Raw genomic sequence first — 13728 nt, 5'->3', positions numbered from 1 at the left:
GAGTGGCAAGGGGGCGTTATGTATGAATGCAGCATAAGTGCTCGAGTTGACTGCCTGAACTAGCTCACAGGCTTCGCCCCATTCATTGATCATTTTGTCACAAATGGATCAAATGAGTTCATGTAGACTAATGGTTATGGGCTAACTTCAACAGAGCTACAACAAACTTTTAAGCACGTTTCAGCAACTTTCACTTTTTTGATTCACTGTTATCAGTGTGTGATGCAGAGCAGGTAGCATAGAGTGGATTTATCAGAGCTTTTTGCTTAAAAGTGTTGCCAGCAAATGGCATGCAGACGAAGTTAGCCGCTAGCTTCTAAACATATTGAAGCATTTAACAGCCAGATATATCCTGCAGGAGTTGGTCTAGACCAAAAGTCAACATTGGAATGAAATTGGTTGTGTGCACAAAACACATTTCAACAATAAAAATGATAATGTTGCTCTTCTCCTGCTGGATAGGAAATAGGTAACTGTCTGCTTAAACATTTGTCACAACTTCTATTTTAAGTAGAAACATTTCATGGATCTCACTTTCAGTTGTCTAATTCCCCTAAGTGGTCAAAGAAAAACATTATCAATAGCCATTAAAACACATCTGAATACATTGTTTTATGAGGAACAGTTCAGAACTGACAAGGTGACAGTGGCTTATTTACAACTCAGCTTGTTGATAGAAAATTAATGGGAAATCTGAGAAACAATCACAATAAAGAGAGGACTTTGTATCCTACCCTTAATAATACTGTGATAGTTTATACTTTTTTGCCATTTCCAAACCTAAATGATTGTTTGATGATTTTATCTGCTGTAAAATGCTGGTGCTGTTTGTGTACAATTTATTCCACTCCTGAAGGCAATTTATAAAAAGTGCTTTCGGGTGCTTTTGTGCCTAACTGCACACAATGTGGTGATTGTTTATGGACTGTGGCAAGGCATACTTGTAATTGGAAGACAATACATTGTTAGCCTCTGGCCATTCTCCCTTCCCGGCCTCTGTGGGTAGAGAGGATTTATCAGATTATGTCACTAGGCGCATTCACACCGAAGTACTTTTTCCGTACTTTTCCCCGTACTTTTCCCCATACTTTTCCCTATTAGTTCCGTTAGTATCCCCTTATGTTGCGTTCACACCAAAAAGAGTACTTAGTGCCGGGAACTTTTACCCCTATTTTTAGTGGCTGCTGAGAGGTGGTACTCTCCTGGGGGAAAAAAGTGCCCCAGTTCTGATTGGCTGGGCGAATTGCAAACCACGCCCCGTAAAACTCTGACATGTTTTGTAGAGTCGCCATTTTATTATCCTTGCATTAGCATTATTAGCATTTGCCCAGCGCACAAACGCAGAGAGACTAACTTATAGCAACACAAAAAAGTGGAGTGATGAGGAGGTGTCGGCGTTCTGGCAATTTACTCGGAAGGCTTCAGTAGTGCTGCTGGGAGTCCCAGCAGCTTCTACTGAAGCCAGTCCCCAACTCCGGGGACTTCCGGCCGGGGACTTCGGGTGGCAGTATACGCCGTGAAGTTGTTTGTGGCCAGCCAGTAAACCCAAAGCAGAAGAAGACGAAGTGAGGTCAGCGGCTCATTTGCGTAATCTTCCCTCAGGGAACTTATTCCGGTGTGAACGCGATCGGCTCTTAGTTCCATAGGGGAACTAAGTGCTGGGAACTAAGTACGGCAAAGTACTTGGTGTGAACGCGGCTATTGACGGTGGCATCTTGGCCCTGTGTGTACTTGTGTGTTTGTGTGTGTTTCAGACCCCTGCACACTAGGGATGTGCATCTCCATCACTGAGGCCGATGCGATGCGCATCTTGATACGTTGCCACGATACGATACATTAACGATACCTTTGAAACACCAGGCGATGCGATACGATACGATTCACCCCTGTTGCGATACAGTTCGATACGATTTGATTCAACATTATGCGATTCGGGGCGATACGATGCGATTCAACACGATGCAAAAATAATGATACTTCAATATGGTACGACAGAGGATTTTTGTTTTATTCCTTATATGCAGCAAATCATACATTAACAAAAAAGTGCTTTATATATTTGGTACTGCACATCCCATCATGCCGTTTATTTTTTTACCTTTAAAAGCTCTCCAGAGTACAATTGTATAACACCTCACAGTTAAACAATGTAAGGATGCATTGCTCATGATTAACAATGTGCAAATAACAGCTACCATAGAGCAATGCCCATACAGCTGCCAGCCTGATGTGCTTAACACTCAGAGGCTAACTCACCAGTGAGCAGAAAGCAGTGGTTTCTATCTGAACAATAAAGAAAACAAATAACCTTTCACAAACAGCTCTATCATAACTGCTTACAGTAAGGAAGACATTTAAATTATTATTGGCCGTCACAGGCTGCTGTAAGCTAAACACCTCTCTCTGACAGAACACCTCACTGAGTGATTTAACTCATATGTCTCACTTTCAGGTTTCTCTTTTCAGCCGCAGACCCCATGTCGCCTCTTTATGTGCGTCGCTAAGTTCCTCGTACTACTTGTGTACTTTAAAGCGGCTCGGCATCGTTAACAATTTGCGAGTGATTTTTCAAGTTGACCGTCTGTAGTATATAGTGCCGCGCACATATACCATCAGGACGTTACTGATGGGGTGCGGCTGCGGAGTGATACTGTGTGTATGGAAGTCCGCATCTAGGACGGATCTATGTATCATGGCTGTAGACCTGTTAAGTAATAAAGATACCTCATACAAAGGTCTACGGATACCTTATTACTCTCCATGACCTGCGGTCAACTATATAGCATAAATGACTATTACACCGATGCGAATCGGTGAATCTTAACATCTCTACTGCACACCCATATGGTCTGGCATATGGCTAATCCTCCGCCCTAACCCTCTACTTGCAACACGCACACGCACACACACACACACACACACACACACACCCACACCCACACCCACACCCACACCCACACCCACACACACACACACACACACACACACACACACACACACACACACACACACACACACACACACACACACACACACACACACACACACGCTGAAGAAATGATGTTGCCACGCAGGGCACAGTTGCATGATGCGAATAGGTAGACAGGACAACCAGTCCTGCCCTGAATCCACAGGCACTATCTGGACTTAGTGGGTGTTCAGAACAGAGTCAGACACAAGTTTATTCACTCTCTCTGTCTGTTTTTCTTTCTCCCAAAGCAAAGAAGATGAAACGTTTCATCTGCTGCTTCCAAAAGTTCCCCTGTGCAGAATTTGGAGGGAGGCTAAGTTCTGACATGTACACACACCCCCCCCCCCCCCACACACACACACACACACACACACACACACACACACACACACACACACACACACACACACACACACACACACACACACACACACACACACACACACACACACACACACACACACACACACACACACACACACACACACACACACGTAAACATATTTTCCTTCTATTGATTTGAACTCTCACATTGAATATGTGCACTGATTTGCATTTAAAACCAAATACACAGACCTCATGTGACCTGTGGTGCCCATGCATCACACAGATCACACAGCATCATTCATCATAAATATCTCAAATGACGGGGCCTTTTTTTCAACGGAACACTTGAACTCCAACAGCTAAGCGGTACCATCTGACTCTTACTGGCACCGACTATAGAGAAAAAAATCAGATGTGCTCTTCATCATCTGACCTGCTTACTGTTCCCCACTCCTCTCTACCACCACAGATTCCTCTCATTGAGGTTTTCTTGTAACATTATGGCATTCCTTGCTTTAAACTTTATGTATTTTTCAAATTTCAGTCATTAGAATCGACTGTTTTCTGTTTTCTATCATCCCATGGCGTCTCTATCTTTACCCTCCGCTGAACATCACATGATGCTCAGATTCCTTTGAGTAGCAGAAGCTATTTTGCCGTACCCAACTGTGTATTGATTAGTTGATGTAAACAATCCGATCTACTTTAATGCTAAATGAGGGTGTATTGCTGAAATCTTATTGGGTTCTTTAAGAAAATGAAATCAACGGTAAGCTTTGTGAGTCTGAATCTGTCTCAATTTTATTTTATTGGGTGCTCTTCTAGCCCAAAGGGGAAGTCATCCAAGACTCCTTGAATGCGATTATCTCAATTTAACCTCATTTTATTCAGTTATTAAGTGTTTTCTTTCCCTTTTTTTAGAAAAAACTTTCTGGGTTTTTGCATTGTTCCACCATAGGAAATGCTGCATATATTCTGTGTAACAAAATGTATATCTTTCCAAACGTGCTGTACCCGTTGGCATTCTCAGAATGGACCACAAATACAATATTGTATTGACTGCATGTCTCATATTTGAAGAAGCAATATTTTATTGATAAAACTTCAACGACAACTTTCGAATAATAACAAAGCTTTTAATGTAAAACCTCCAATGGCAAAAATCACTGTTAAAATATGCTGAAGAGATGTTAAGCTAATTTGAGGCAATAACTGTGAATTATTTATTTAAAATAAATGATTTTTCACACTTCACTACACCCTTTGTTGCAAATTAAAAAAAAATGTCCAGTAAATTTGACTGCTTGAAACATTAGCACTTGCGTTGGAATGTACCACATGTATTCCTCCATGAAGAATGAAGTATTCTTAGAAATGTTCAATCTCTTCAAATAACCTTTCATGTATACCTACACTATCTGTAGACTGAGAGTGGGAGGTGGAGTGTGAGGAAAATATATTTGTGAGAAATGTTGGTAATTGAGCCACTGTCATTCAGGTTATTATTTGGTATTGGAGTTTAGTGTGATTGTAAAATTGATGCCATGCATTCGAGTTGCTACAATGAGAATTACAGGAGTGTGTGTGTGTTTGTGTTTGTGTGTGTGTGTGTGTGTTTGTGTGTGTGCGTGCGTGTGTGTGTGTGTCAGTGGAAGTGTCAAATTAGCTACTGTCAGTGTGCTACAGACTGGAAAACCAAAGCCTCAGGGGATCACCTCCAGAGAATTTTTCATTTTACTAACAGAACCAGTGAGCTAACATTTTACATTTATAAAAAAATGGCGTTTGCAGTATCATTTTTATTTGCTTATCAATTTAAGAAATGTATACTACAAGTATAATTAGTTTGCTGTAGAATCTTTATATTTTCTTCATGTTTTGAACAGATGAATGCCAGCCAACTATGCATTATTATTTTATTTGGCCATCATTTGGTGTATTGGTGATACCTGCTGAACATATGCTCGTGTGACAATGGATGAATAAATGAAAAAGCTGATCCATTGTCCTTCACTTATAAGTTAATTAAAGCAAAAAGCACAAATAATAATTTAATTCGTTAAGCCATTCTCTCAGGATATACGTGATCTTTCCAAGATTACCTTTTAGAAAGCCGTCCCACTGGTGAATATTCATGGTCTGATTATGATCACAAACACCAGTATGCAGATAGCATATTTTCAATGATACAGTTCATTTGATATGGTTGACTCAGATTGTAATTGCCTCCTACAGAATAACAATCATCTTTTATCAGGTTTTAAATTATAATGTGTTGTATCTATGTTACTTTGCATCCTCTATGCTGCAAATAAAACCTTCAGAGTTATAATCATTCCTTACTGGATTGTAATGACCTACTGTGATATAACAATTATTTATTTGTTTATCAGCCACGACATTGATTGCAATTATCGTCATTCTTACAGCTAATAGTTTAACATGAATAACAAACAACCCAAAAAAGCAGCAAGGTGGACGGGATCTGTCAGCTCGTTGCTGAGTTGAGGACCTCGAAAAGGCCCTTCATTGAGATGAGATGGGGAGACAGAAGTGCCTTGGATGTGCAGAGACTCTCCAGAGGAAATAGCTTATCACCCTTCTTAGAGTCAGGCTGGCATAGAAGATGAGAAAGAGAGAAGAAAAACATAACCCTGAGCTGTAATGAAATGTGACTCCCTTGAAAATTATTTGTTTGTCACCTAACAGATGCATAAAAACAAGGGAGACACCAGAGCAGGTGTGCATGCATTCTTTATGATTATGATGCACAGTAGATTTAAAGATCCAGCGACACTGTAGAGAACTTCCGTGTATGCAAGAGCCTCCAACTTTATAGCTTGGTGTTTGTAATATACATTGTATTTCCATTAAGCCTGAGCACACTTAACTTCCCTACTCACTGTACACTTAAACTGTTGAATAAATGTGTACATAAAGCACAAGCTTCATAAAGTTATTCATCCATAACATGAGATGCACTATCACTTTGGTAACATCTACTCTTGTGCAGTTAGTAGAAAGGCTCCTTGGAAACTCTTTGATAGCTTTTTCAGGAGCCTCACAATCAATGTACTCAGGCTCACCGGACACATTTAGGTACCATAAACTGCGCATTATGAGCTGATCTGTTATGAATGTTTCATGTTACACAATACAGGTTTCTTAATGTATTATTGCCTTCTTTTCTATATTTAGACCTGTGTGATTTTTTTTAATGCATGTGGTCAATTTACATAATGGTTGAATATCCTGTTTAGGACAGTAAAGTACCTCCTTTTGTTGGCTTTTGGTAGAATTGGTTTCACTTATCTCTGTTCATCCATTACTATAATTTCCTCATCAACCATCACTCCAGAACCAAGTCTGCTCTCTAGTTGATATATTGGTGTAGAATATAATTTCAAACATGGGTCGAACAAACATCACATCAAAGGGCAGCGGCCTCTGTCTTGTGTAAAACCAAAACTCTTTTGGCTTTGGAAGCAGCAGCTACTATGCCTACAAATAAATATTTTGCATTTTAAAGTGTTGCTTCAAAACAATCCATACTGTATTATTTTCCGACTTCTCTATGTCTTCCCTATCACATATGAAGCCCCTTCATTGCAGTGTAAGTTCAACTTCACCCTTAAACTTTTGCGAACTCTTTAAGAGCTTCATTGATTCATCATTGGGGGTTCATTTATTTTCGATAGCCATGTATACTTTGACCCAAATCTTGAAATAGTGGCTCTAAGGATATGACATGTTATTTTTAATTGCAACCCTGCTGCAATTGAAGGGTTTTGTAATCCAACAGTTTCATGCAGCAAGTTGTGTGACTCTTCAAACATTCCTCTATGCAGTTTATAAATAGATAAGGATTTTAAGATTAGTTTACCTACAACTAAAGTCTAAATGAGGAGGATCTTGACACCACTTAACTTTCTTTCTATTCTCACTGTAACCCTAACCCAAAACGAGGCTAAGGCTTTAATAATTATAAAATAAACTATAGATTACAAGTAGTCGGAAAATAATATATATATAAATACTAGTGGTGGGCCGTTATCGGCGTTAACGTGCTGCGTTAACGTGAGACTCTTGTCGGCGATAAAAAAAAATATCACCGTTAATCTATTCTCAAAGTTGGGTTGGGAGCTGGGTCTATACTACGCAAGCTATGATGACTTTCACCTTGATAATTTAGAGCGGATGTATACCTAGCCGAATTGCACTGTAGGGGGCGAGATCGAGTCTTTGACCTGTGTTTCTTCTACTGTCTATGGATCTGACCCCGGTCAAATCAGCCACATTAAACGTGACATGCTAACATGGATACAGCAGGTATGAAGCCGCCGGGTTTGCTTCAGGGGAATTTTATTTTTAAGAAGCTTCCCGATGGAAACCTCGACAAAAATAAGGTTGTTTGCACCTTGTGCAATGCGGAATTAGTTTACTGTAGGAGTTCATCCAGTCTCAAGTACCACCTAAACGCAAAGCATCCCTTAGCTAATGCGGAAGATGCCGGGCCAAGCACTGATGTAGCGCGGGGGAAGACTCGTCGTCAAACAACTATGTTTGAGTGCAACCGAGGCAAGCCCGTCAGCACAGCTCTATCAGCCAAGCTAACTAGTCTCCTCGCTCAGTGGATCGCCACCAGCTGCAGGCCCATTAGCGTGGTTGAAGATGACGGGCTCGAGCTTGTTCTCCAGGCGGCCACAGGTGACCCATCTTACAAACTACCTGCGAGGCGAACTATCATGAGGAGAATACATGACCAGCACGCAGAAGAGAAAGCTACGAAAGTTGAGAAGATGGTAGAGGCGAGGTCTGTAGCACTGACTGGGGACCATTGGGCGTCCGTTAACAACGACAACTACCTCGGCGTTACAGTACACCTCATCGATGCTAGCTGGGAACTTCACTCCTTCGCTTTAGGTATGCTACGTTATGTCATTTTAAATTACATAATTTAATTTCGTAGCCTTTTAATTACCACCACGTTATGTTTGCTTCTTGATAATTGCTAGTTGTTTACTACTAGTAGTGAAATTATTCTAATTTACTTTTTCTGTCCGTTAGGTGTGATGAAAACAGAGGAGCGTCACTTTGCAGAAGCGTGTGCAAGGCAGTTCCTCGACGTCGCTAATCAGTGGGGGATAACTGACAAAATAAGCACTATTGGAACAGATAGCCCTCCTAATATGGTGGCAGCAGGGAGGATACTTCCATTCGAGCACTTGCCCTGTGTTGCGCATGTTGTACAGAGAGCTATTGTAATGTCACTTCGGGAAGGTGGTTTTGATGGTGCACTGGCCAAGTGCCGTAAAGTGGTCGGACATTTCAAACACAGTCCGGCCAACTCAGACGAGCTAAATGTCCAACAATCCTCCCTTGGACAAGTTAAGGAGTCACTTGTGCAAGATGTTCCAACACGTTGGAATTCCACTCTTGAGATGATAAAGCGCGTGAGGCGCAACAGAGACGCACTGCACACAACGCTGTCGCTGCAGAAGCACAACCTGGCCCTCCCAACAAATGCGGATTATGAGAAGTTGGCAAAGCTAGAGAAACTGATGGAGCCATGCAGGTATGGTCTACAAAGATAGTGTGTTCATGAATTGGCATACAAGTTTTTAAATGTCACTTTGTATGTAAGAAACACCTGCCCTTAAATGTGTAATCTGAGTTAAATTAATCTGTCACTAATATTTTTTTGCTGTGTGTCTGTCTGTCTGTCTGTCTGTCTGTAGGTACATCACTGAGCTCCTTGGTGGAGATAAGTATGTATCCTGCTCTGTGGTTCTACCTGCCCTGTGCCACCTCCAGCACGCGATGAACATCTCAGATGATGATCCTGCCTATATTGTGCGATTCAAGGCTGCCTTCATCAAGGACCTCAACCAGCGGAGGGAGAAAATAAACCTGGAATGGCTTAAGGTATGTCAGAGTGACCAGAAGATAACTACATTGTATGACCATAATACACTGTAAAGCCAGATGAATAAGTCATGAAGAAATATGGAGGTTGGATTTGGAAAGTGACATTTTCATCAATCAATAATTATTATTTTTTATTCATCAAAGGTGGCGACTGCTCTAGATCCACGATTTAAGGACCTCAAGTGCTTGCCCAGAGCAGAGAGGGAGCCAGTGTGGGCAAAGCTAAGTGCGTTGATGAAGGGAGAAGAACCTGCTCTGCAGCCACTCAGGGAGGAGAACCCTGAGCCACCTAAGAAGAAAACAGCCCTGCTACTGATGGGATCCGACTCAGAATCAGATGAGGAGACACCAGAAGATAGTACAGTGGAGAGGTACAAGGTAGAGCCCAGTGCCAGTCTAGATCAGTGTCCACTGAAGTGGTGGTCGGAGCACACTGCTGTCTATGGTAAGATGGCCCAAATTGCCCGTAAATACTTGGGGACTCCTGCCACAACTGTCCCATGCGAGAGACTTTTTTCTTTAGCAGGCCATATTGTGCAGAAGAGGAGAGCTTGTTTGTCACCAGAAAATGTGAACAAACTGGTCTGCCTGAGTGACTGGTGGAAGAAGGAGAAATAGAGCTTTGACTGACACAAAGCTACTGACTGTAAACAGTTCATTACAACCTGTTATATAGGCCTACTGTTCAACTAAAAATAAACAGTTAATAAACACAAGTACATCTCATTGTCATTGATTTATTTTCATCACCAATTATCATAGAACAGCTTTCTCAAGCAGTTTGTGATGCATTTTGGAAACTGGAGATGAGCCCCTGGTCTAATGCACCACCTGGCTTGAGAAACCCGTTCTCAAAGACTTACTTTTAGTCATTATTTGGGTAGCACACATATTCTGAATGCCTTCGGCAGAATTCAAATGAGCCATTTTAATCTAGATTAATCTAGATTAATTCCAAGAATACAGTGAGATTAATCTAGATTTAAAAAATGAATCTATGCCCACCACTAATAAATACATAGGGACACATTTGTGAAAGTGATCGCAGGCCTCCTCCGGCAAGCTGGGTGTAATCACCTAATCAGAGAGCCCCGGTGCTTCATCCTGAAGGAGTTAAATAGTTGGTGCGTGCGAGCCGGGAGAAAACACTGAAGCATGTAGAAGGGAGGCATTTCTACCAAGTCAGGAGAGGCAGCCGGTAAGATCCATAATGTTGTGTCAGTGCTCCGCAGAGTCACGGTTTATGTTCTGGAAAATAGTTTGTGCGTGCGCCACGTGTCCCTTTGGAACTCGACGAAAAAGAAAAAGCTGTGTCATTGGAGTGGAATCCTGTTTTAAAGTCCGGTAGATGCCTCAAGTCCCTTTCAAGTGGGGAACTCTGCAAGCAAAATCAGAGGAGACTTGACAGTGAAAAACCGGGAGACCAGGAATTGGAAGAACTCCTGAAACGCTGAACTACAACTCAAGCAAAACATCTGAGACCTGATCATCCAAGGTTCCTCGTTCTTGGATCACACCACTCCCCAGGCAAAGGGCAGAATGCCCAAAAAAGGAGAAAACATGGCGGATCAAGCGAGAGGAAAGTCTGTGGAGCAACTAAAGGTGGAGAGGACGACGGCAAAGCGATTAGCCTCTCGTCTGGCCAACACCATCACCAGGACTTATAAGGACATGTCTGAAGAAGAGCTCAGAGACAGTTTAAAGAAATTCATTAAAGAAGTTGAAAAAGTAATGGAAGCAAATGATTAATTGGAGGCTAGGTTCATGGCAGAGCTGGACACAGCTGAAGAAGCTGAGTTAACGAGTCAGCAAAAAGGCGACCTACAAGAAACTGCAGAGGAGAGTACGCGGAAGCTTGAGGAGGTAAAGAAACTTATTCATGAAGCTCTGTGGACCAACTTTGGAGAACTTGAAGTGTCAGTAGCGCTACAAGCGGCGGAGGCTGAGTGTGAACGTGCTGCTGCTGTACAGCCTGGTGGTAATCTTGAGGACTATGGCTTCACACTCAACCATCTGAAAGAACTTATAAAAGCTGCAAAAGAAGTGCACAGTCGGTGGAGGCAGTGGATCCCTCCAGAAACGCGGAAAGACCTGCAAAGTCACCTACGGGGGTTTGAACTTAATTTCCCCAAATTAGTCTCCAGAAAGGCAGACTTCATTCAGGCAAAACTTAAGGGGGACACTGAAGGAGTGGCATTCAGCCAGATATCCTTTGGCATCCATTAAATTGAAGCCAGCAACACTTCCCAAGTTCAGTGGCAACAAACGCAAATTCCACAGATGGAGGATGGACAGGGAGGCACTTCAGTAGCAAGGTGAGCCAACAGGATCAAAGAAGGTGAAGAAGGTCCAACTGCTGGACAGTCTCAAAGACAGAATGACAAGAGATCTTTGCCTCACTGCCTACAACACTGCAGATGATATCTTACGTGTCCTAGAGAACCGCTATGGAAATCACGCATCCATCGCCATCAAAATAGTGGATGAGTTACAGATGATGCCAGCTGTCAGAGGATATCAGCCACGTAAAATTGTGGAATTCATCCAAACTGTGGAAAAAGCTCTTCAAGATTTGAGTGACCTTGGGGAGACAGGTTCTATAAAAATCCATTAGTAACCAAATCCATTGAGAGTAAACTCCCAGATACCCTAAAGAAGGAGTGGCTTGTCTATGCCACTGAAATAAAATGTTCTGGTTCTACGCAGAATCGGGTTGACTGTCTCCTGACTTTCCTTAACCTGTTTAGACCGAGAGTGCCCCCATAGAAAGTAGGTGGTATCCTATATGAGAGTCAGAGATGGGAAAGTACATTTACGCTTATATTTTGATGCTTATACTTTTGTACTTTTACAGGACTTGTACTTGTAACAGAGTATTTCTACACTCTGGTACTTCTACTTTTACTTAACCTATTTAAGCAAGTAAGGAAGTTGTTGTACATGAGTTTGGGTCTTAATATGCTCTGCTCAATATGGGCCTAATAATGCAGTAGTACCACAAGATTAGTAATTCTCCCATAATAACACTTAACAAATATGATCTATTCTTATGTAACAAGACATGAAATTGAAAGTATTAATTGTGTCTAAATAACTCAAAATTAGGTATTTTTATTTAAGAATGTGTTTTAGGGTATTGACAGTTCAGCTACCAATAGCAAGGTGATATTGACCTGTCAACCCAGTCTCATGGCATTTCGTGTTCACCAACACGATTTTTAATCTATTGATTCGTGTTCACCAACACGATTTTCCCCTTTTTTTCGTGTTGCACAGCACGATTTTAAAAGCAATGTATTTCTACTGGTAATGTGTTTTGTGCCTGCAGCAAGTATTTTTCTCCGGTCGGGTTGTGGAAGACCAGAAGCTGTGTGGTTCATAAAAACATTTTCTTACTCAATATCAAGCCACAATTATCGCTTTTATTTTAAATCGTATAATTTCTGACTTTTGTTGCCGTCTGTGAGGAAAATAAATGGGGCTCAGAGCCTCAGAATACTGAAATCTTTATTTTTAAATATTTTTTTCCTTCTAATTTGTTATTCTTTTCAAAATAACACACTGTTATTTACTCACCAATAACACACAATTATCCTTGCTTTTATTTATTGGTTTAATTCCATAATCTCTGGCTTTTTTGGCGTCCGTCAGGAACTGAATTTCAAAATAAAAATAACCGGAAACAGACGTAGGCATTTCGAGCCATTACCCAAGATCCTCAGCTATGTTTTAAGCTCGCTGATTGGATGTTTTAGCCGCAATGCATGCCGGGATTTGGTGTTTATATGATATGAAATCTGGAAAACATTTTAAAAGAATAAAATAACACTTAATTCCGAGTGTTTTTGCTTTTCTCTTTGAAAGTCATCACATAACGGCATTGTAATACATGGTTCAGCTGCATTACAAATTCGGCTGACTTTTACATTTGATCTAATCTAAGCACAGCTGATATAAAAGGAATTGTAGTTTTTAAAGATATTACTGATTTTCTTAGAATATAAGAATGTAAATACTGAGTCTGAAATAGTATAGCAATATGCTGTAAAATTATGTGAAAGTATGAATAAAACTACACATCTTCAGATGTTGTACATAAATACTGTAAGTGTCCTACACTCATAATACAAAGTTATTATGGCTGTGTGTACCTTGTGTGCACCGCCTAGTAGTTAAAGCACGTTATTGAATTATTGTTTTATGTTAGATGTTCAACATGCTGGCTCCAACGGCGTTTATTTTCTTGATTCAGCGTGCCGAGCATTGACAACAGAGTACGATTGAATCGTTCTGGCTGGGGATCCCCCTGTGGGTGATATGGGGTTGTACGTGATTTTCGTATGCCCAACATCCTCAGCAGTTCTTTAAAGGGAGGGAATCGTCATGACACACATTTTTAAATAATTATCATCCGATAAAACAGACCAGTCTCTGCCAGTCTTTCTTCTTTTTCTTTTTTTTATCCGATGACGTTATCAGTGATTTTAAGCTGATTAATTACC

General features: G+C 41.1%; 2 protein-coding genes across 2 annotated transcripts; both read left to right on the top strand.

Annotated features, from left to right (window-relative positions):
- Window positions 1-7614: 7614 nt before the first annotated feature.
- LOC307018867 (E3 SUMO-protein ligase ZBED1-like) lies at window positions 7615-8892 on the top strand (the record flags this gene model as incomplete). Its single annotated transcript, XM_079649354.1, has 2 exons — window positions 7615-8221; window positions 8366-8892. The coding sequence occupies 2 exons, from the start codon at window positions 7615-7617 to the stop codon at window positions 8890-8892; spliced, it is 1134 nt and encodes a 377-aa protein (XP_079505480.1).
- Window positions 8893-9008: 116 nt separating this feature from the next.
- Window positions 9009-9947, top strand: LOC307045677 (E3 SUMO-protein ligase ZBED1-like). Its single transcript, XM_079691500.1, has 2 exons — window positions 9009-9223; window positions 9371-9947. Exons 1-2 carry the CDS (start codon window positions 9119-9121, stop codon window positions 9842-9844), a joined length of 579 nt encoding a protein of 192 aa, XP_079547626.1. The 5' UTR covers window positions 9009-9118; the 3' UTR covers window positions 9845-9947.
- Window positions 9948-13728: the final 3781 nt, after the last annotated feature.

Source organism: Notothenia rossii, assembly GCF_949606895.1.
Source record: "Notothenia rossii genome assembly, chromosome: 1".
Lineage (NCBI taxonomy): Eukaryota > Metazoa > Chordata > Actinopteri > Perciformes > Nototheniidae > Notothenia > Notothenia rossii.
Note: the sequence above shows the minus strand (reverse complement) of the source record. Positions and strands in the feature narration are given on the sequence as shown.

Excerpts from the sequence above, each read along its gene's own strand:
- LOC307045677 (XM_079691500.1), top strand. The coding sequence starts at position 9,119 with ATGAACATCTCAGATGATGATCCTGCCTATATTGTGCGATTCAAGGCT. Across the intron at positions 9,224-9,370 it reads TAAACCTGGAATGGCTTAAG|GTGGCGACTGCTCTAGATCC; the intron begins GTATGTCAGAGT and ends TATTCATCAAAG.